Source organism: Terrapene carolina, unplaced genomic scaffold (genome assembly GCF_002925995.2).
Source record: "Terrapene carolina triunguis isolate 2854851 unplaced genomic scaffold, T_m_triunguis-2.0 Scaffold175, whole genome shotgun sequence".
In the NCBI taxonomy this organism is placed as follows: domain Eukaryota; kingdom Metazoa; phylum Chordata; order Testudines; family Emydidae; genus Terrapene; species Terrapene triunguis.
The window spans coordinates 1882031-1905651 of NW_020664526.1; the positions used below are offsets into that span (position 1 = coordinate 1882031).

The 23621-nt window shown below is 43.4% G+C and overlaps 1 protein-coding gene across 1 annotated transcript in view; it reads right to left on the reverse strand.

Moving 5' to 3' along the window:
* Positions 1–10766, reverse strand: part of LOC112107639 (dynein regulatory complex protein 11) — a 137682-nt gene extending 126916 nt beyond the window's left edge. Inside the window, exons 1-4 of the mRNA XM_026654010.1 lie at positions 10728–10766; positions 8873–9229; positions 3153–3272; positions 390–581 (exon numbers count right to left, since the gene is read on the reverse strand). Of these exons, the coding sequence (XP_026509795.1) occupies positions 390–581; positions 3153–3272; positions 8873–9229; positions 10728–10766 (708 nt within the window). The remainder of the gene's footprint in view (positions 1–389; positions 582–3152; positions 3273–8872; positions 9230–10727) is intronic.
* Between the last annotated feature and the right edge of the window lie 12855 nt (positions 10767–23621).

The following is a 23621-nucleotide window of genomic DNA, read 5'->3' on the forward strand; positions in this document are numbered from 1 at the left end:
ATTTCTGTTCATGCTGCTCTTGTGAACAGGGGTGGCTCTATGTATTTTGCTGCCTCAAGCACGGCAGTCAGGCAGCCTTCAGCGGCGTGCCTGCAGGAGGTCCGCTGGTAACGCGGATTCGGCGGCATGCCTGCGGGAGGTCCGCCGGTCCCGCTCCTTCGGCGTACCCACCGCCGAATTGTCACCGAAGCCACGGGACTGGCGGACCTCCCGCAGGCATGCCGCCGAAGGCAGCCTGACTGCTGCCCTCACGGCGACCGGCAGGCCTCCCCCCGCGGCTTGCCGCCCCAGGCACGCACTTGGTGCATTGGTGCCTGGAGCCGTCCCTGCTTGTGAACAAAACACATTGTCAATTCTTCCAGCACTGTTCTGACAGAAACAAGACTCACCTTTTGAATACGAAGTGCGGCAGCATCCAAATTCGGACCTTTTACTCCCTGAAGTCTGGCTTGTCTTTCTCTCTTTTCTTCCAGGTAGATTTGCTTCATGAATGTAGCCCTTAGGCGACCCTGCCGAGCCCTCTCCGAAATCTGGATTACTCTAATGACTTCTTCGAGAGGCAAGGGCTTTATGTATTTCTTCTGTGGTACAGCGAAAAACACAGATAAATGTTATCAGAACATGTAGATCCTAAGAGTTATTTTCCTGAATCATTTTGAAAATTCAGATGTGTCTTTTGTTAACTCTATGTTAGTTGGAAAATTGAATAATTAATGATATCTTAGGGCTTGTCTACACTACCGCGGTAGTTCGACGGCTGGCAATCGAACTTCCGGGTTCGATTTATCGCGTCTGGTGTGGACGCGATAATTCGAACCAGGAAGTGCTCGCCGTCGACTGCGGTACTCCACCTCAGCGAGAGGAGTACCGCGGAGTCGACGGGGGAGCCTGCCTGCCGTGTGTGGACCGCGTCTGAACCGCGGTAAATTCGAACTAAGGTATGTCGACTTCAGCTACGTTATTCACGTAGCTGAAGTTGCGTACCTTAGATCGAATTGGGGTGTTAGTGTAGACCTGGCCCTAGTGGAATCCATCCAAGACAAAAGTAGCCCCAACACATAGAGGGTGAAACCCATACCTCAGGACCACCTAATTTTAGTTTTGACAGTTTGGCATTTTGATAATTGTACCAGGATCTCAATTTTAACCTGAAAAGCATTTTAAGGAGAAAGTGAACCAGACATGCCACTTCTATAACCATCATACCCTTTGGTAAGGTTGGATTTTGAGAGGGCAAGGAGTTCCTGATGACATGGGGGTAAAAAGTAAGAATCCTTCTTACTGTAGTTTATGTAACAAAGAACTTATAACTTTTATTTTGTTTGAGAAATAAGCCTAAATATCAGTATGGCTAAATTCGATTAAACTAATAGACCTCTCTAGCTTCCTCTTATTTTCCTCCTAAATTCTGGAGATAGGGGCTTCTGGATATGCGCATTAGGTCTAGAGTTCACCTGCCGGAAAGGCAGAATTTTTTTCCTCTCCTATTATTGACACCCTCAATTGGATACAATTCTGTATACAAATAATGAGTTGAGCTCACTGTACTAAATTTTAAACTTGGTTTTCCCTACAAGGAAAAATACACAATCTATGAATACACAAGAATCATATCCATAAAAGTCTCCTGCTGAACTATTAAATTTTTAATGCATGCTCTGTAACAGTTTTTTGTTACATGCATACAGGAATACGGAAGCCTGTTAGAAGACAGCTAGAATTTCCTGAATGTATATGGTTCACTATGATTCATATCGAAGTGCAGAAGACTCAACAGCAACCTCAGTGGTAGTAGCTGAGCATAGGAAATCAGTAGACAGAATTAACTGGAAGTAGAGCACGGAGCACATATATAAACTGTGTTAATAAAAAAGATTATTTATTCAGCTTTACATGCCTCACATGGTGGTAGCATGTCAAGAGAGATCTGCCCTACAGTTACACTAGAGTACAAATGTGTAAAGTCCTCACTGCCATGTAATCTGGCTCCACACTGGGCAGATTCATCCTTAATAGGTTACTCCTGGTGAGGGAGGTGGGCAGAGCATGGGTAGGAAAACACACTTTAAGATGTGCAGGGATTGAGACTAAGGCTCTGCATATGAACATTTTTGTTAGCTCATTATGAAATGCACAGGAGCCTTCGCTCAACTCCTTATTTTCACGGTCCAGATTAGTTCAACCACAAATTATTGGTGTTGATAGTCTCACGTACCTAGTAGGGAAGAATAATTTCCTCCACCGCAGGGTGAAATTCTATGGCCTGGGTATTGTAGGAAGTCAGATTACATTATCATAGTGATCTCTTATGGCCATAAAGTCTATGAATCTAAGTTAGCCAGACATGCATGTACAGTTGTGCACGTAAGTAGTTTAGAGGGGAGGAAAGCTTCTAAAGAGTACTGCACATACACAGCAGAGCCAAAGAGTCTTAACTCCATCAGCTCAAAAACAGTTTTCAGCAGACTGTTCAAAGACACTTCTCCTCTCTAAGGATTATCTCGTTGCCAAATTTCAGTTTTCTTCTCCTAGCTATTCCAGCTGCATCGCTGTACAGAAAAGAGCACAGGAATTTTTCAGAATGTTATCAACAACTGAAAATGGGAGGTTAGAATGCTAATACTTTGAGCAGGGGGTTGGACTAGATGACCTCCTGAGGTCTCTTCTAAGCCTGATATTCTATGATACTTATGCAATCTTAATGTGATTTCTGTTCTTGTTATGGACCCTGACTCAGCACAGTACTTAAGCATGTACCTAAGTTGAAATCAGTGGGACTACTTGTGCAATAAAAGTTAGCCACACGCTTAAGTACCTTGCTGAACTGGGGCCATAATGCTGCCCTTCTATTACTTTCACGGCATAAAATGAAGCCAGATTATTTTGCAGAGTTACCATTGTTAATATTGCTCAGATTGAAGACATTCATTCCTGGTGGAAATGTACATTATGTCTCTTTCCAGTTGTGATTCACCTGTCAATGGAGTTTGATTAAATATATACTACAAAAATATTTCTCACTTCAATGTTTCATTATAGATTGGTATGGGGAAAATGTATCTGCTTCACTCATACGTTTGAAAACATGTTCAGTTACAAGATAAAAGGGTAGGCAGATGACTGGATCATTACGGTACCCATGGTATACTAACCGGTTTGATGTCTTGCAATCCAGAATTAATTAAAATCTGAGCAAGAATTTTCTCCCTCTCTCTCAGCACCTTCAGCTTCTCCCTAATAAAATACCTTGGGATAGGGATTTCTATGTGTTCCTAGGGGAGAGAAATATTCATGGGACACTGTTAGAGCTGTATTTAAAACCATGTTGCTTATTACCTTAACACCTTTCCTTTACAGACTAATTAAGTTGGCCTAAAGATTCTTGAATTTCCAGGAGTGTTGTGTGACTTGACCTATGTAACAGCTGCTGTGCTATTACTTTGCAATTACTCAAGGTCTAAGTCAACAACAACAAATCAATCCAGTTTCTGAATCATCCCCACCCGGTTTCATACAGGTTTCCACAGCATTTTTTTAAAATTGTACAATTACAAATAAAAAAATTAGCAACTATTTTGAACATTTCAGAGTGTGCTGGTATATAAAAATGTACAGACAGTGACTTCCTCTGAATTTAATAAACTCATTAGTATGATCCTCCCACATTATTTAATCAACATCTTGGAAAACAAATCAGCTGTATTGCATTGTTATTATTACAAGGAATTAAGACTAGATTAGTTATCTAGCCGCTTCAGTATTTCTAAGGTGCCTATCCCTGTGGTATCTAATCACCTCTCAGAATCAAGAATGATTGGAAATGTCTACCCAAGAGTCTGCCTTTACTCACTTGTATCATAAGATGAGTATGTGAGCATGAGATGGTCGAGTTCAGGATCCTGACACAAGGAAGAAAGGAGAGCAGCAGAATACGGACCCTGGATTCAGAAAAGCAGACTTTGACTCCCTCAGGGAACTGATGGGCAGGATCCCCTGGGAGAATAAGATGAGGGGGAAAGGAGTCCAGGAGAGCTGGCTGTATTTTAAAGAATCCTTATTGAGGTTGCAGGAACAAACCATCCCGATGTGAAGAAAGAATAGTAAATATGGCAGACGACCAGCTTGGCTTAACAGTGAAATCCTTGCTGATCTTAAACACAAAAAAGAAGCTTACAAGAAGTGGAAGATTGGACAAATGACCAGGGAGGAGTATAAAAATATTGCTCAGGCATGCAGGAGTGAAATCAGGAAGGCCAAATCACACTTGGAGTTGCAGCTAGCAAGAGATGTTAAGAGTAACAAGAAGAGTTTCTTCAGGTATGTTAGCAACAAGAAGAAAGTCAAGGAAAGTGTGGGCCCCTTACTGAATGGGGGAGGCAACCTAATGACCGAGGATGTGGAAAAAGCTAATGTACTCAATGCTTTTTTTGCCTCTGTCTTCACGAACAAGGTCAGCTCCCCAGACTGCTGCACGGGGCAGCACAGCATGGGGAGGAGGTGACCAGCCCTCTGTGAAGAAAGAAGTTGTTCAGGACTATTTAGAAAAGCTGGATGAGCACAAGTCCATGGGGCCGGATGCGCTGCATCCGAGGGTGCTAAAGGGGTTGGTGGATGTGATTGCGGAGCTATTGGCCCTTATCTTTGAAAACTCATGGCGATTGGGGGAGGTCCTGGATGACTGGAAAAAGGCTAATGTAGTGCCCATCTTTAAGAAAGAGAAGAAGGAGGATCTGGGGAACTACAGGCCAGTCAGCCTCACCTCAGTCCCTGGAAAAATCATGGAGCAGGTCATCAAGGAATCAATTCTGAAGCACTTAGAGGAAAGGAAAGTGATCAGGAACAGTCAGCATGGATTCACCAAGGGCAAGTCATGCCTGACTAACCTAATTGCCTTCTATGACGAGATAACTGGCTCTTTGGATGAGGAGAAAGCAGTGGACGTGTTATTCCTTGACTTTAGCAAAAATTTTAATACAGTCTCCCACAGTATTATTGCCGGCAAGCTAAAGAAGTATGGGATGGATGAATGGACTGTAAGGTGGATAGAAAGCTGGCTAGATCATCGGGCTCAATGGGTAGTGATCAATGGCTCCATGTCTAGTTGGCAGTCAGTATCAAGTGGAGTGCCCCAAGGGTCGGTCCTGGGGCCGGTTTTGTTCAGTGTCTTCATTAATGATCTGGAGGATGGCGTGGACTGCACTCTCAGCAAGTTTGCAGATGACACTAAACTGGGAGGAATGGTAGATATGCTGGAGGGTAGGGATAGGATACAGAGGGACCTAGACAAATTAGAGGATTGGGCCAAAAGAAATCTGATGAGGTTCAACAAGGACAAGTGCAGAGTCCTGCACTTAGGACGGAAGAATCCCATTCACTGCTACAGACTAGGGACCGAATGGCTAGGCAGCAGTTCTGCAGAAAAGGACCTAGGGGTTACAGTGGACGAGAAGCTGGATATGAGTTGACAGTGTGTCCTTGTTGCCAAGAAGGCTAATGGCAATTTGGGCTGTATAAGTAGGGGCATTGCCAGCAGATCGAGGAACGTGATCATTCCCCTCTATTTGACATTGGTGAGGCCTCATCTGAACTACTGTGTTCAGTTTTGGGCCCCACGCTCCAATAAGGATGTGGAAAAATTGGAAAGAGTCCAGCAGAGGGCAACAAAAATGATTAGGGGTCTGGAGCACATGACTTATGAGGAGAGGCTGAGGGAACTGGGATTGTTTAGTCTGCAGAAGAGAAGAATGAGAGGGGATTTGATAGCTGCTTTCAACTACCTGAAAAGGGGTTCCAAAGAGGATGGATCTAGACTGTTCTCAGTGGTACCAGACGACAGAACAAGGAGTAACGGTCTCAAGTTGCAGTGGGGGAGGTTTAGGTTGGATATTAGGAAAAACTTTTTCACTAGGAGGGTGGTGAAACACTGGAATGGGTTACCGAGGGAGATGGTGGAATCTCCTTCCTTAGAGGTTTTTAAGGTCAGGCTTGACAAAGCCCTGGCTGGGATGATTTAGTTGTGGATTGGTCCTGCTTTGAGCAGGGGGTTGGACTAGATGACCTCCTGAGGTCCATTCCAACCCTGATATTCTATGATTCTATGATAAAAATTACAACTGTCTCACATTTCCATTGCTTGTTTTCTTACAGGATTACTCCCTGATGCAGAGAAGTGAAAGAAGAGGGCTTCTTTGAGAGACATGCAGAGAAAGAAGAACCCCCAAAAGATCTATGAGTTAGTAGAAGCCAAGGCACTACTGAGTAGCACAATTGATTGTTAGAACCTTGCTTATGAATAGAGGCAATTCTTCCAAGAGTAAGCTATCACTAGCACTCCTTAATGGCAAGTACAAATTAATGAAAAGACATTAGAAAGACCAGGTGGGCAAGGTAATATCTTTTATTTGACCAACTAGTTTTGGTGCAGAGACAGACTTTCGAGCTTACACAGAAGTGAAGAAGAGCTCTGTGTAAGCTTGAAAGCCTAACTCTTTCATCAACAGAAGTTGGTCCAATAAAAGATGTTAACGCTTCCACATTGTCTCTCTAATGTTCTGGGACTAAACATGACTACTGTGTCACTGCAAACATGAAAACACATTGACAGCAGTCTCTGTTTTGGACTCCTGATAGACCTGGAACACAATGGTGCTATTAACAAAGATTTTATTAAAGAAATGGCTAAAATATTCGCTCAAGCAAACGGACTGTTGATTTTGTTTCTACAGAACCCTGGCTATCACTTCAGATATGGGCAAGAGTATGATGCACAAGCAGCGAAGTGAAAAGGCATTTGATGCCCACCAAAATAGCACCAATGTCAATAATCAAGTCTATGTTATCATCAACTGTTGAGAACAGTTCCAAACCACCCTCCCCAAGCATCTCAATGCTATCTTACTCAGCAGTGACACCATGTCTTTTTAGTCCTAAGGTGGGGCAGAGGGACGAGAATTCATCTTCATTTTTTTAACATCTGATGTTAAAAATGTTACATTTCAAACCCATCAACTTTTCTCTCTTGGTTGATTTATCTATAAATCATCAAAATACAGTAATGTTCATAATTGTGGTTTTAAAAAAAATCTAATACATTTCAAGTTATCAGGTTCTGAATGATGCCTTTATATTCTCCAATATGTATTCTGATGGTCAAAATAGTTGTCTGCTATGAATAAAGTAGCAGAAAGATGGTTGATTGAAATAAGTGGCAATCACTGTACTATACATATTTATATGGCAAAATCAGTTAAAAGCCGCAACTTGTTTCATATCTAAAAACTAAAGAACTAATTCTATAATATATTAAGATACCACTAGGCAATTTCTTTCACATTATAACCAGGATCCAGAAAATAGTAATCATTTAAACAATAACTTTGTTTACTTTTCCATTAGAGAAGCTGTTACCTACAGTACCCAACTTTGACAACAGGTAGAGTTGTCAGAAACAAAAGGAAATATCAGTCAAATCACCATTATTTCTCATCCGTTTTTTAATACCTTCAACCTTCAAGGATCCATATTATGGCCATACAGTAGAACCTCAAAGATACGAGCACCAGAGTTATGGACTGACAGACACCATGTGAAACCGGAAGTAACCAATCAGGCAGCAGCAGAGACACAAAACAAAACAAAAAAGCAAGTACTGTACTGTGCCTGTATTGCATCTTAAAGGTAGGCACATCTGGGTTGAAGAACAGGAGCAGCGCTGGGGTCTGCGCAGCTTTTGCCCCTCTCCTCCTTGCCGGGTGGGGGGCACGTTGTTTTTACCTCCCCCCGCCCCCAGCTGGGAGGGGGACATGCTGTTTTCACCCCCACACACCCCTGCCTAGAGAGGAACATGCTTACAAATTCATGCTGGGGCTGAGTAGGGAGCTCAGCCACTGCTGAATCCTGCTGGATCTGGAGCCTGAACTGCGCTTTGTTCAGAGTTACGAACATTTCAGAGTAACGGACAACCTCCATTCCCGAGGTGTCCATAACTCTGAGGTTCTACTGTATTTACTAGAGTTGAGGTTTAGTTGGGTTGTCCTTCAGACAACAAATTGGATCGAAGGGTTATTACAAGGCAATCCTTTTCCCTAGACATTGAATGTGATCCTAGCCCCTTCCTGTCTTGCAATGAGAGGGCAGACTAAAGTTTCTCAGGTGGCAGTTTGGAGAACTAACCACAGGACCAGTCTATTCCCCATCTAGTTTTATTTGTAACCTCTGAGAGAGCCATGAGATCAAACTGATTCATCTTGAAGCAAAAGGCAAATCAAACTGAAGTCTGATATTGGCTGTGGCTTGGTCCTAAGTGGACCGTCCTATGTGATCCTACAGTAAAATCAGGTTGGATTTTCAATGTTACCATTATTAACATAGAAGCTGACTTATTCTAGCATGAGTTCACTTTAGGACCAAGTAGAACAAGTCAGACATAAAGGAGATCACCTTTATTAAAAACTATACATCTTTGGTAGTATTACAGACATACTGAAATATAACATTGATCAAGCAGATTCATTTTTAAAAGCTTGCTCCCACATGAAAGGCTCACTGTAGAACGAATATATTCTATATAGTTATTTTTAACAGAAATACCATAAATAGTGACTATGCAGTAAACTAGTGAGCATATAGTAGGCCAAGTTCTCTGCTGGTGTAAATTGGGGCAGTTTCATTGAAATAAATGGCGCTCTGCCAATTTACACCAACAGAGAATTTAGCCCAGTACAGTTAAATAGTATTGACTTTCTGGTAAATACTAGGCTAGATCCTCAGATGGAGTAAATCAGCACAGATTCATTGACGTCAACAGATTTACATTAGACTATAGAATATATAGAATATATTCCTAACTTGCTTATGATAAAAGTATACCTACAGGGGACAGCTTAAGATCTTGCAGGATATCATCAAAGTAATGAAACTCTGAGTTCTCCAGCTCCACCATTTCATTCTTCAGCTCCAGGATACGGCCCATCACTCCCTCCAGCACTTGCCGAATCACTAACCGTTTTTGTGGGTGAACGATCTGGTCGTAGACAGTCTCCAAGTTACAGAAAATTTGCACATATTTGATGTAGAAGGTGGCTAAAGTCTGGAACACTGTTATGCGATCCTTCTGTGGCTTTAGGGACTTATCTTCTATCTCCCTCTGCAGCAGACCGTTGAGGGCTTCTTGGGCTTCTGCCCACATCTTATTATAAGTGCTAATTGAAAGGAGAAAAGAATATCTTAGCTGCAGATATAAGCATTGATTAGCACACAATTGGATGCACAGTTACTGAGTATCTCCAAGACTCCAGAAGTGTGGATATCTCGCAAATGTAAGCACTGAAGTGCATTTTAATTCCAAAAAGATTTTAAAAACGTAGCTAAAATGTATTTTAAAGCAGAGTTTATGTATTTTATCAGCATTACTTAATTAAACCATAGCTCTTTTTTATTGTCTCTACTAGTAAAGCGGGTTTAGAAATAGGAGTTTTAAAATTATGCTTTAATAACATAAAAAAGTTAGAAATTGTTGGAGTTTATCACAAAATATAGTTGTAACGACAGCCCCCGTCTAGCAACGAGCTCTGCATAGGCAGACCCCTGTGCCTATGTGAAACCCCACTGAAGTCAATGCGGGATCAGAACCTAAGGCATGTACGTCAGGCGTCACAACCCTTATTGCATGATTCGATGTCCAGTGGTTGCAATTTAAAAAAATAAAATGTTAGGCTCCCCTTTTTATTCTCCTGTCAGGAACTGGGCTGCAGTAGCATCAAAAAGGAGTTTAAAGGTTACAATGGTGGTGATGTTTTTTTTCATTGGCAATATGAGGACATGGAATTTATATCACCTGCATCTTGGAAATTGTCGGTTCTGCAAGGAATTGCTGGTATTTCCACAGGCTGTGACAATAACAGCAGGCTTCTCTTACAATCCAGCCTTTCCAGGCTAGCTGCAACAGCAATGATTGTGGGGGTGTAGCGGGGTGGTCACCTGCTCCGGCCTTAAAGGGCTTAAAACAGCCCAGGAGAGGGCAGTGGCTGGGAGCAAGCAGTCCCCAGGCTGAGTGGGGAAGCAGCCTCAGCTGGCCCTTATAAGAGGGCAGTGGGCTAGGAGCCCACACTCTCTCTCTAGCCTTTGGAGAGGGAGGGACTAGGCTGCCAGGGGAGCTGAGGAAAGTACCAAGGGTGGAGCAGTGCTGGGGAAGGGCCAGGGAGCTGGGGAGCTCCAGCCTAGCAGAGCACCAGGCTGCAGGCTGAAGTAAGGGCCCACTAGAGCTGCAGAGGGGCAGCTCCGCTATAGGTAAAGGGAGCAGGTCCAAACCCAACCTTGCCTGTGATGAGTGGCTTATACTGCAGTCTGCCCCAGGGAGCGGGGGCTAGTTGGTGACTGGCAGTAGCCTACGACTGAGGCGAGGCGGGGATAGTGGGTAGGGGTTCCCCGGGAGGGGAGACCCCGAGACTGAGGGGTGTACTGCCAGGGGGCAGTATCCCGGTGTGCAAGGGGCACCGGGTCCGGGAGGGACACGGGGGCCAGGAAAAGCGGGACACCGGCCTGCAGAGGGCGCTCTGACGGCTGGAGAGCTAATTCCCAGAAGGTACCAGCAGGAGGCGCCGCCGGGGTGAGTCCATACGGTTACAGGGGGGATCAAGGAAGGTAGTGTGGCCTAGAAGATAAGTGTGTGAGTTCTAGTCCCAGCTCTGCCACTGGCCTACTGGGTGACCTTGGGTAAGTTACTTCACCTCACCATGCGTCACTTTCTCTATCTGTAAAGTGGGCATAATGATACTCACTTCCCTTTGAAAAGTGCTTTGGGATCTACTGATGAAAGTGCTATATCAGCATTAGTTGTGTTTTTTTTTTTACAGTGGCAACATAGAGTATATTGGAACATGCTACTGTAAGATGGAAATTGGAACATAGGAATGGTTAAAGACGTATTTTAAAAAGAGCACTCAGTCTCACAGCCATGCTGGAAATCCTGAACTAAGAAAGGAAGTGCCATGTACAAAGGGTTGGAACTCTGCTTTCACTGTTCATCCTTAGTCTCTCAAATGCTGATGCATGACAGCTAGTAAGGTTGGAAAATAATGTGAGAAAGGACCTCACATGACAGAATGTATAGTTTTGTGGTTAAGACCATGGGCTGGGACTCAGGATATGCATCAATTCCTGGCTCTGTCATAGACTTTCTGTGTGACATTGGTCAAGTTACTTAAGCTCCCTGTGCTTCAGTTCCCAATATGCAAAATGGGGTTAATAATACTGTTTTTATCTGTCTTGTCTATTTACACTGTGTTTTCTTCAGGGCAGAGGCTACCTCTCACTATGTGGATGGGGCCTCTGATTTACTATAATACACATAAATAACAAGGTTTAAATCTGTAAGGTAAGGAGAAGCGGCAACTAAAAAACCAGACCTGACTCCCTCAGAATTCTGAGGAGATTTGTATCTAAAGCTGAAAGTACAGTTTTACTTCATCCAAAAACTAAAGCAAGCACCCTGGCTAGAAAACCTAGAGGGATGGAGTTCTCTGCTCCCTCTGTTGGGGAGAAGTGGAAAATCCAGCTCTGGCTAACTTCATTTACATGAATTGTAATATTGTTTACCCATAATTCCACCTATTGAGTTTTTGTTCTTTTGGTTGGAAATGTTTGTTTTCATGCGTAAAGGTGATAATAGGTTGTTGTTAGTACTGTGCTCATGAAAGGACATAGAACTGTGCAAGATATGCCAGGGGTGAGGAATCACCCTGACTGAATAAGAAACAGACTTTGGTTGGATAACAAAGCTTGGCCTCAAAAAAGAAATAGGAAGTTTTGTCTTGAAGAACTTTGATCTAGAGAATAGGGATTTTATCCTAGGGTCCAGTTCTGCTCTATGCTCCCCATGTGGTGATTCCCTAACCTCAGTGAAAAACTCTATAGAGAGGTGTGTCTGTATCAGTAATGATGGAGAAGTAGAGCTGGCTCTGTTCAAAGGCCTCACTGGCAGCAGTGGAGTAGAGTTGGTTCCACAGAAAGTCCTAACCAGACCAGTGGTGGCAATAGTGAGCTGACTTCACCGTGTCCCAGCCCACTCAGCTGGTGGAGGCAGACGTGAAAGCACTGGACTGGACTAGGTTGCTGCTCATTGGCGTCAGATCTGGCAGAATAGTTCTCTGAGGTCTAGAGCTGACAAGCAGAGGAGAGCCACCCTTGGATATCCTTTGGTTACCACTGAGACTAACTCAACCTGTGAGTGGGGTTTTTGGTGGGTGGAATTTGTGGTGGTACAGGGTTCTGGAGCTCCATAAGCTGGACTGGGAGATGACCAAACTCTTGGTGTATTAATTTGGGTTGTTCAGTTTCTCATATATAAATATATATCATTGTTTTGTTTCATGTTTCTTTTGGATGTGTTCATCTTTCTCCCCAAATTAAAGATTCCCGTGTTCCATATTTCTGAATGACTTTCGAGCGCTTGTGAGTGGGGGAAAAACCTTCCTGTAAGCGTGACAAGGGAAGCTTTATTTTTATTTCCCAGAGCCAGAAACAAGAGTACTGCTCTGGGTGGGGTTCGAGTCATATATCAATTTACCTTAGATACATTGAACCTAGCCCTTGTTGCTGTCACCGGCACCTGGCAGAAGGATTATTAACACATTCAATTGAATTATATCTGTTACATTTTATAGAGCTATTTTGTACCAGTTATCTTGCTGGTCTGATTGGGACTGAGAATGCAGTTGCATATTACTTTTCTGTTGTGATGAAGAGGCCAAGCAGCTGCAACCGGTGTGATTGTCATCCATAAGTGTATGGGTTGGAATCTTCGTAAGCCAATCATATTGTTCCCTCATGCCTATGCATTTTATAATACTGAATGATATACTTGCAATTCTAATGAGGCTATGGAGATGACAGGATAATATTGCAGTAAGGTTTCTCATCTTGGACATAGTGGCTTGAGCTCTCTGTATTTGTTTATTTCTTCAGAATATTGATGGGGATGTTCTGACTGACTAGAATGCTCAGCAAAAATATGACCAATCTGAGCCTGTTATTGAATTTACATGCTTTAATTTTTTTAAAGTGTATACTATACTTTTCAGCTTCAGCAGGATGCAGCTGGCCCTGCTCTTCTTAATGTATTAAGAGCCCACCCAGATCTTTCCCCCTTTCTTCCTACTTCATTTATATCCCATTGCACCAACTGACTCAGTAGATTGCAGCAATTAACCCAGGTGCAAGAGATAAACAAAATAAAACCACTGGGGTATGAAAGATTGGCACAAGCAAGAACACCATTAGCTTGTGCCCTGACAGCTCAGCCAATTGATCAATGGGGGTTTTGTACACGTTCTTAGAATTGGGGACTCAGATGAACGGAAACCAATGAGACTCATGGGGTACTCCAGCACAGAAGAACACAATACGCTATTGTACTTTCCTAGCTGTGTGTATCTAGAAACAATTTTGCAGTGGGGAGGTTATAAATCTTTGAGGATGTCTGGCCCTATAGGCTGTACCCCAACTACAGGCTTGATTTATGAACAGTGGGTATCCTCAGGCTAGAACATTTCAAATGCAAGTTGTTTCAGAGCTGACAATAGGCATCAGTGCAACCAAAACTGCCCGTACAACTGTCCACTCCATTTTACAATAACCTCTTTCTCTCTCCCCAGTCTGGGGAGAATGCCAAGTGTTCTCCCATTGTGCCAGCTAATATTCACAGTTTCTTTTTATATTTTTGAATAATTTTTTTTTTTAAATTAAAGCATGTTAACATAAGGCAAAATAGTATCAGATACGTGTAAGATAATGACAAATTACTGCAAACATGTTGTTATGGATCGGTTTCATGTCTGTGGAGATCATGACATTTGTCTGTTTTTCCAGCATTAACATTCAATCTAAATAAAGGACAGGAAAAGGGGGGGGGGGAAATAAAGTACAAAACATTAAGGAAAAGAAAAAGGCGGGAAAAGAATGACATCAAAACAACCAGGGGCAGATCCTCGCATGGTGTAAGTCAGCATACACCATTTGAGGATCTGGCCCCTAGTGCTTAAGATAGGGAGCCAGCTGACGCATAACCAGAATGGGCACTATTTGTTCAGGCAGTGATGGAGGACGTGCGTTTTAAGTGTCTCAAATCCTATCTTAGTTTGATAAAACAAACAAGTAAACACACAGCCAGATGTTGCCAGATCTGATCATAGCGGTGCAAATTCTCACGTAAATATTCAGTGATTAAGGCCATGCTGGTCCATAGGTGCAGTAACCTTAGGGCTCAAAGGTGCCTGAATGTGTGGCCCTGACTGCGCTGCTGCACCACAAGGGCAACTCCAGGAACAATTGTGCTCCTGAGAGGCACAGTCTCCTCCTGAGTGCCTAGGGGCAGAAATGGAGCATGCCCACTGCAGTCTCCATTAGTTTCTACAGTGTCTGCTCCTCTGTCAGAGTGGCTAATGCTCCCTGTGTGCTAGAGGGAGCAATCTCTGTGCTGATGGGAGTGCCTGGCCCCAGCCCAGGGACCATAGGAGGGGAGTGAGGCCCTTCAGCCCTCCCACCTTACTAACCAGGCAACATAGGGCCCTTCACTCACTTTTCATTTGGCCCATTTGCTACGGTTTTCTTCCCACAAGCTTGAAAGGGCACCACACCCTGTCTTCAGGAGAAAGAGGGACCTGTGGGCAAAAATGGCTTCCAGCCACCAAATCCTGACTGCTGACTTTTCTTTTAATCTTAAAGGAAAGTCTCTGCTAGTTGTGATGTACACTAGGAACTGTCATCAAGACATCATGAAGACTGGCTCCCTTTCCTTCATTATTACGCAGTGGTCATTAGGGTCATATGTACTAGTGTGTGAAGTTACATCAGAAGTGGATTTAACCCATTAGGGTGAAGATCATAATTATGACCCTGATCCTGCTAATACTCATGCACATGCTTAATGTTACTATCACAGGTAGTCCCATTGAATTCAATGAGGCTACGCATGGTAGTAAAATTAAATATGTGTGTGATGTTCTCCTCTGGTGTTATCTGGACCAGTGATCTGCTAGGTGACTCCAATCCTTGACTCTGGGAGCCAGCCTTACCCTGCTCTGCTGTGAGAACCCCCACTCCTGGGCTGTTCACGCACAGCCTCTGGCATGTAAGCTGCTCCCAGTTACTTGCAAACGAATGACACTAGCCAATATCTCCGGTCCCAGACACAACCCTAAGAACCTCCCTCTTGCAGTGTCCAGTTATGCCCGCTGGACACTGCAAGCTTATATGAGTTCCTCAATTTAACAAAGAAATTGATATGCATCAGGCTTGTTATCCCAAGGGGAGCCTCTGACACACTTCACACCAAACCAAACACACTGCTTTGGGTAGAATAAACAAACAGATTTATTAACTATAAAGATAGATTTTAAGTGATTATAAGTCAAAACATAACACGTCAGATTTGGTCAAATGAAATAAAAGCAAAACACATTCTAAGCTGATTTTAACACTTTCAGTGCCCTTACAAACTTAGATGCTTCTCACCACAGGCTGGCTGGTTGCTTTTTAGCCAGGCTCTCCCCTTTGATCAGTGCTTTAGTCACTTGGTGTGGTGGTGTCTGTATATGTAGGTGGAAGAGAGAGGAAGAGCATGGCAAACGTCTCTTCCTTTTATTTTGTCCTTTCCTCCCCCTTGGCCCTCCTTTCCCCCCCCCCCCCCCCCCCAGAGTCAGGTGAGCATTACAGAATCTCTCCAAGCAAGGTTGAGCAATTCCCCTGGTGTGGCCACATGCAGGTGAGTCATTGCATTGTAGCTCCCTTGCTGGACAATGGCTGTTGATGGGTTGTTTGACATCCCACCCGGGCGTTGGTTACTTTCCTTGCTGTTGCTTCTGGGGAGCTAGTATCCGGCTGATTTCCCCCAACTTACAGCATGTTTTAGTGACAACCATTCTACACAATTCTCACAACTTTATATGCATTAATGATATACATATAGGGATAGAGAAATGACTTTTAGCAGATCATAACCTTTCCCCTGTTAGCTTACAAGGCATGCTTTATACGTAAGATCAGGATTATATGAAAATGAGGAATATGGAGGTTACAGCACGCTCCCCCGAGGTATAGAACGTCACAATGTGCATGAGTGTTTTCAAAATGAAGGTCTATAATTGTTCCTGGGGCATCCAACATGCTTACTCAGTAGTTGTAGGAATCAGCGGCAGAAGTAGTAGCAATTGCCGTTAACTATAAAGAGTGTAAATGACTGCATTCAAATTTTGAAAGTGTGATTCAAGAGATGAGGAGATGCAGGAAGGATGAGTATTTGGAGGTCTAACCTACTCTATATTAAGTGTGTATGGGGGAATTAATGCAACGGAGTATAATTTTCATACTTCCAACTTTAGAGGATGAAGTTCAGGGGAGGGCAAGAGCCCAGGTTCTTAAAGTTAACCTGCTGTGCACTGTGTATATATATGTGTACACACACACACACACACACACACACACACACACACACACACACACACACACACACACACACACACACACAGTATAAGCAGTACTGCTAATTGCCATAGCAGCTGAAAGGCATGGAATGTTACAGGGGGAAATAAGTAACACTGAGTAATGGGATGAGAAAAACATATACACTCATTTAATTCCAAAGGCCCTAAAGTGCATACTGGCAGCTCTTATGGCTTTGGAGTAAAAGAGCGTCCTACCTTTCTGATCAATGTGTCCCTTCAACTCCCTATGCTCCTGGAGAGAGTAAACAAAGTACAGATACTAGTAGTCAATCAAGAATACTTTATTAATCATCCAGCCTTTGTGCCATACTATGGCACCTTCTGCATAGAACTTCACTTTTATTACTCAGAATAAAATATGACCGACTCATTTAAAAGTGAGGCTTAAAGATACATGTTTGTGGTCAAACTGACAGTAATTGTTTAAAACACTGGCAATTTATTTTACACTTATTTAATATTCCTGTATCCTCTGAAGCCTGACAATACATTTCTGCCTGACATTTCTTTTTTCAATTTGGAAAAACTAATTTATGTGCTGTTTTCAACAAAGCTGAAATTAATCTGGTTATTTTTGTTGCACCAATTCCGCATTCATGCTGAAGTGTTTACAGAATTAACATTAAGCATGGGAGTTGTTCCATTGACTATTTGCAGGACTGGGGCCTTAGTGACTTATGTCAACTAATTTTTGTGAACCAGCAACAATTACTTAACTTCTGCTGCAGAGCCAGCAGAGGGAGATCAAAATACTTTGGGCCATGCTGATTTGCTTATGCCCAAATAAATCTGTTAGTCTTTAAGGTGCCACCAGACTCCTTGTTTTTTTTGTGGCTACAGACTAACACGGCTACCCCCTGATACTGATTTACTGGAAGCTGCAACCCACTCTGTGGGGATGATGAGGACAGAAGAGCTATGCTCCACCAGAAGTCACAGAAGATATTTTGGCTGACACAGAGGAGTGCAAACTGCAACAGCCGAGCTGTTACTCAATTGCAGGGTGCAACTCACACTCTGTGCAGTGGTCTTCTGCTGATTGGTATACACAGGCAGAAGTGTGGCTCCCCATTGGCAGGCTTCTACATCAGAGTAAAGGAAGAAAAGCCCCCTCAAGCACTCTCACCCCGCTTTGCATGTCCACACAGTGCTGGACACACAAGTACTGAATGGGCTGGAGATACCTTAAGGACACCAATCTCTTTCTTGGGATATTTTGGCTTTTGATCCCAGAAAGAAGTAGTAGTTCCTGAGGCCCATGAGAATGAAAGGTGAGCTGACTTCCAAAAACGTTCTGTTCAAAACTTTTCAATTCCAGCTTTGGACAAAATTTTGGGTCAAACTTGCTCACTATCCCTAAAATTAAGCTTGGTTTTAAAATTCTTCCCAAGCTATTCCAGGATGAGGGAGCAGACAGTGGAACGACATGAATTGCCTTAACTATTTCCAGGCCAGCCAATGATTTTCGATAGATTCAGTAGCAAAGGCGCAAAATAAAGGAGGATAAAGCTCGACAGACTCTAGTCACGGGGAAAAAGTAAATACAGAACACTGGCATTGTTAGCAGGAACAGCCTTGCACGTCTACCTTCTCCGATTTCATTCTTCAGTAGTAGAACAGACTGAACACAGGATAAAAGATTGTGTGGCACAAACGTAATGGGAAACCACAGCAAAGACAAGGAAGCCTGCTTCACTAAACACCAGCTGTAACACTGCACCTCAGTAGCTTTCAAGCACCTGCTCTTGCCCAAACTCACAAGGCTGCTGAAAAGATACTTCTTTGGTCAAAGAAGGGTATTGTGTCGGTGAATTTTAATACAACAGCAGGAATAGAAATTTGAGTAATTTAGGTGGGGAAGAGATTACCATATGCTGAATTTTACCTTACCATGCTCTAAGGAGCAGCCTTTTATCTAACCATTGCAGCTTATCCAGCCTGAGGGCAATATGATGCCCTCTGCTTTGAGACAAGGAGGGAAGCAAATGCATGATTTCCCTCGGAAAATCAGAAGAATATTCCTATGTTGTCTGTGGCTGGAGAAGTGTGTAAAGACAGCTCTGCAGTATGACAGTAGTACTGCATCCCCATCACATAACCACCAGTAGCTACTCCACATCAAAGATCCTGTATTGCCTTATGCGTGTTGAGTGGATGAACGGGATATGGCTAGCCAGAAAGGGTCCAGAGCTAGGGAGCAGCTGTTCTCCACTGTATGCTCCAGCTCCAAGGTGCCTTAATTTACACTACACTGTTCTGGGCACGGTAATGAGATTTATTACAGCATTAACTCCCTCCACACAGCTTCTTCCTCCTTGGAGGGGGAAGTAGTGTTCAGCCATACTGCTGGCTGCACTGCCATTGCTGGGGAGGGGAGGGGAGGACTGCAGACATAGGACAGGCACTCTGCTCAGATGTCCCAAAGTCCACAAGGGGCCAACATTCCCTATTAATGCTTAGGGTTCATGTATGTAGACTCCTATACAACTCTAACCCCTTTCACACTGATGAGAATTTGGCCTTTTTTCTAGCATAATTGTAGTTGTAAATTTCCCCCTGCCAATGTTTATTTTTTTCTTTCAAAGCAGAAGACCGTGGCCCTTAATCCAGTGACCCTCTCCTAAATAGATCCTACAAACTGTTCCAAGTTCTATAGGTCAAATAATTATACAGGACAGTCTTTGAATACATGAAGGATGGCAATACAATTGTTTCCATGATAATAGAATGAACTCCAAAATGAAAATATTTGATCTGATAAATATACTTGATCCCTCTTGAAAGAAATATGCTTGAGTAAAAAGTCATTTGCTACAAGTGCTCAAGGAATATCTTCATGTGTGTTTATAAAACAATCTAATCCTTCAGTCAGCCAAAATGCTTCTTTAGCAGCTACAGTGTCATCACACTAATTCAAGAGATCTCAGTTCCTCATTTACTCTTGTCTTAACAAGCATATTCTCCTAGGTTACATGTGGCAACCACAAAAATTAAACACAAAGAAATAAGCATTATGAAAACTTAAGACAATCTAAAGCTACTATTATCAGATCATACTAAGCTTTTTAGTAGAATAAACACCCTTGATAGCTTGAAACTTTCTGATGCCATCAGCTAATTTGTTAGTCATAGATTATACAGCCAGAAGGGACCACTGTGATCATCTACTCTGACCTCCTGTATAACACAGGTCGTAGGACTTCCCTGAATTAATTCCTGTTTGGACTAGAGCATATCTTTCAGAAAAACCTGCAGTCTTGAATTTCCAGTGATGGTGAATCCATCACAACCCTGGATAAGTTGTTCCAATGGTTAATTACACTCACTGTTAAAAATTTGCACTTTATTTCCAGTCTGAATTTGTCTGGCTTCAGTTTCCAGACATCTTGTTTAAACCTTTGTCTGCAAGAAAGAAAAGCCCTATCAAATTTCTGTTGCCTGTGTCGGTACTTATAGCCTGTGATCAAGTCACCCCTTAACCTTCGCTTTGTTAAGCTAAGATTGAGCTCCTTGGGTCTATCGCTATAAGGCATGTTTTCCAGTTTTTTAATCATTCTCATGGCTCTTCTTTGAACCCTCTCCAGTTTATCAACATCCTTTTTCAGTTGTGGACACCAGAATTGGACACAGTATTCCAGTAGTGGTCACACCAGTGTCAAATACAAGTAACATAACCTCCATTCTCCTATTTGATATTTCTCTGTTTATACATCCAAGGATCACATTAAGCTTGTAGACAGTGGCACTGGGAGCTCATGTTCAGCTGATTATCCACCATGACCCCAAACTCCTTTTCACAGTCACTGCTTCCCAAGGTAGAGTCCCCCTGGAGTATGGCCTACATTCTTTTTTTCTAGACGTATGACTTTAAATTTGGACGTATTAAAATGCATATTGTTTGGTTGTACCCAACTTATCACGGGATCCAGATCACTCTGTGTCATGACCATACCTCTTCATTATTTACCACCTCCCCAATATTTGTGTCATCTATAAACTTTATCAGTGATGATTTTATATTTTTCTTCCAGGTCATTTACAAAAATGTTTTAAATAGTTTTGGGCCTAGGACTGCTAACTTTCTAATCACACAAAACCGAACACCCTTGCCCCACCACCTAACACTCCTTCTCTGAGGCCCTGCCCCCGTCCACTCCATCCCTCCTCCCTCTGTCACTTGCTCTCTCCCACCCTCACTCACTCGCTCATTTTCACTGGGCTGGGGCAGAGGGTTGGGATGTGGGAGGGGGTGAGGGCTGTGGCTGAGAGTGCGGGGTCCAGGTTAGGGCCAGAAATGAGGGGTTCAGGGTGCGGGAGTGTGCTCCGGGCTGGGCGTTGGGTTGCAGGAAGGGGTGAGGGCTCCGACTGGGGGTGCAGGCTCTGGGGTAGGGCCAGGGATGAGGGGTTCAGGGTTTGGGAGGGGGCTGGGGATGCAGGCTCTGGGGTGGGGTTAGGGACGAGGGGTTTGGGGTGCAGGAGGGGGCTCCAGGCTGGGGGGTGGGGCTGAGGGGTTTGGAGTATGGGAGGAGCTCTGGGCTGAGACAGGGGGTTGGGGTGTGGGAGGGGGTATGGGCTCTAGGCTGGGGGTTTGGGCTCCGGGGTGGGGGTGGGGCTGAGGATGAGGGGTTTGGGATGCGAGAGGCGGCTTTGGGCTGGGGCTGAGGGGTTCAGAGTGCAGGGGTGTTGGGGCGCAGGAGGGGGCTTGGGATGTGGGCTCCAGGAGGGAGTTTGGGTGCGGGAGGGGGTTCTGGGCTGGAGCAGAGGGTTGGGGCACAGGAAGGGGTGCTGGGTGTGGGCTTTGGGTGGTGCTTACCTTGGGTGGCTCTCTGGAAGTGGTGACATGTCTCTTGGCTCCTAGGCATAGGGGCAGACAGGCGGCTCTGCACGTTGCCTCTGCCCGCAGGTGCCAGCCCTGCAGCTCCTGTGGTTCCCGGCCAGTGGGAGCTGCAGAAGTGGCGCTCGGGGCAGGGGCAGTGCGCGTAGGCTCCCTGGCCATCCCTCCGCCTAGGAGCCGAGGGATATGTCACTGCTTCTGGGGAGCTGCGCAGAGCCAGGTAGGGAGCCTGCCAGCCCCGTGCCAACTGGACTTTTAATGGCTCAGTCAGTGGTGCTGACTGGAGCCCCCAGAGTCCCTTTTCAACCGGGTGTTCCAGTCAAAAACCAGACACCTGGCAACCCTATTAGGGCCAAGAACTGATTCCTATAGGACCCCACTAGAAATGTACCCACTCAGTGATGTTTCTCCATTTACAATGATATTTTGAGGCCTACCAGTTAGCCAGTTTTGAATTAATTTATATGTACCATATTGATTTTGTGTTTTTTCTGTTTCTTAATCAAAATGTTGTGAAGTCAAATGCCTTACAGACATCTAAGTATATTACATCAACACTATTAGCTTTATCAACCAAACTCGTAATCCCATCATAAAAAGATAAAAAGCCTGAAAAGGTCTGTTTTCCATAAATTCATATTGATTTGTTCAGAGACGTCATGGGAATGACTAAAGGATTAGAAAACAGCCTTATAGAGACTCAAAGAGCTCAATCTATTTAGCTTAACAAAGAAAAGGTTAAGGGGTGACAATTACAGTCTACAACTATCTACACTGGGAGCAAATATTTGATAATGGGCTGGAAGTTAAAGCTGACAAATTCGGACTGGAAATAAGGGTGTAATTTTTTACCATTGTGTGTAATTAACCATTGGAACAAGTTATCAAGGGTCATGGTGGAGTCTCCATCACTAACAACTTTTATAGTCAAGACTAGATGTTTTTCTAAAAGATTTGCTCCAATTCAAAAGGAATTATTTTGGGGATGTTTTCTGGCCTGCGCTAAACAGGAGGTCAGGCTGGATGATCACAATGGACCCTTCTGGCCTTGGAACCTATGAATCCGAGTCCCATATCAGCCATTTTGTTATTTTGCCTGAGACTGATATCAGGCTGAGGTGCTTATCATTACCGAAATCTCCCCCATTTATCCTTTTAAATATTGGCACAACACTAGCTTTCTTCCATTCTCTGGGACTTCCCCAGTGTTTCATGACTTATTGAAAATCAACATTAATGGTCCAGAGAGCTCCCCAGCCAACTTTTAAAAAACTCTTTGATGCAACTGATTTAAAAATGGCTAGCTTTAGTTGCTGTTTAACATCCTCGTTAGCTGCTGTTGGAATGGAAAGCATTTCATCATCAGCATCTAATATGAATACATCTTCTAGCTTTTGCGCAAATACTGAACTGAAAAAGTAAAACCTCTGCCACCAAATCTTATTATAAATGTATGTTTATGTCTCAAATAAAATATCAGCTGTCATTGTGAAGAAAAAAAGGCATGCACTGTTATTCCCGTTCATAAAATACAAACACCTTAAGAAACCCTCTTTAATACAGCCTACTGTCTGCATTAAACCAGACAATTTGAAGTTTACTGTGTTGCCAACGTAACGACTTTAGAGCTAAATAGAAAATAAAGATACTTGGATAGTCAAAGTAGTTTAAGTAATGTATCAATTAATCTGATTCACTTTCACAGTAACTTCCTACACCAAGAAAAATAATTTGCTACCCTAACAAAAAATGTATATGATCACGTATTAAAGACTGTATTATAATGCATACACACAAGGGGCGGGGGGGGGGGGCAAATCAAGGTTGCAAAGACATTCGTAAGTCTAGTATTTCCTCATTTTTGAACTTTGATTTTGCAACCTTGAACAATGTTCTTTTCATGTAATTTTTTGGATGGAATGTAAAATAAACTGTTGGTTTCTTTTAGTTGCTTTGTGAGAACTGGAAGGGAGAGACTAAAAATGGTCTTAACTTCAGAGTTCAATTATCTACTTTATATCAAGCCAGCATTCTCAGTTATGACAATTGGATTGTGTTGAATCATGATGATATTTAAAAGATCTTCACTATGTTCTTTTCGTAGCAGATGCCATAAAAAAAAAAGTTAATGCTATTAATAGCACTGCCCAGGCTCTGCCCTCAGTAGACCTGACTTTGTGAGGCTTGGGCAAGCTGAGAAGTTACTGCTCAAGCTCTTACAAGCCACATAAAAGGTTGAGGAACTGGTAAAGGTAGAAGAACACTCAGCAGGAAAATATGCAGTGCAA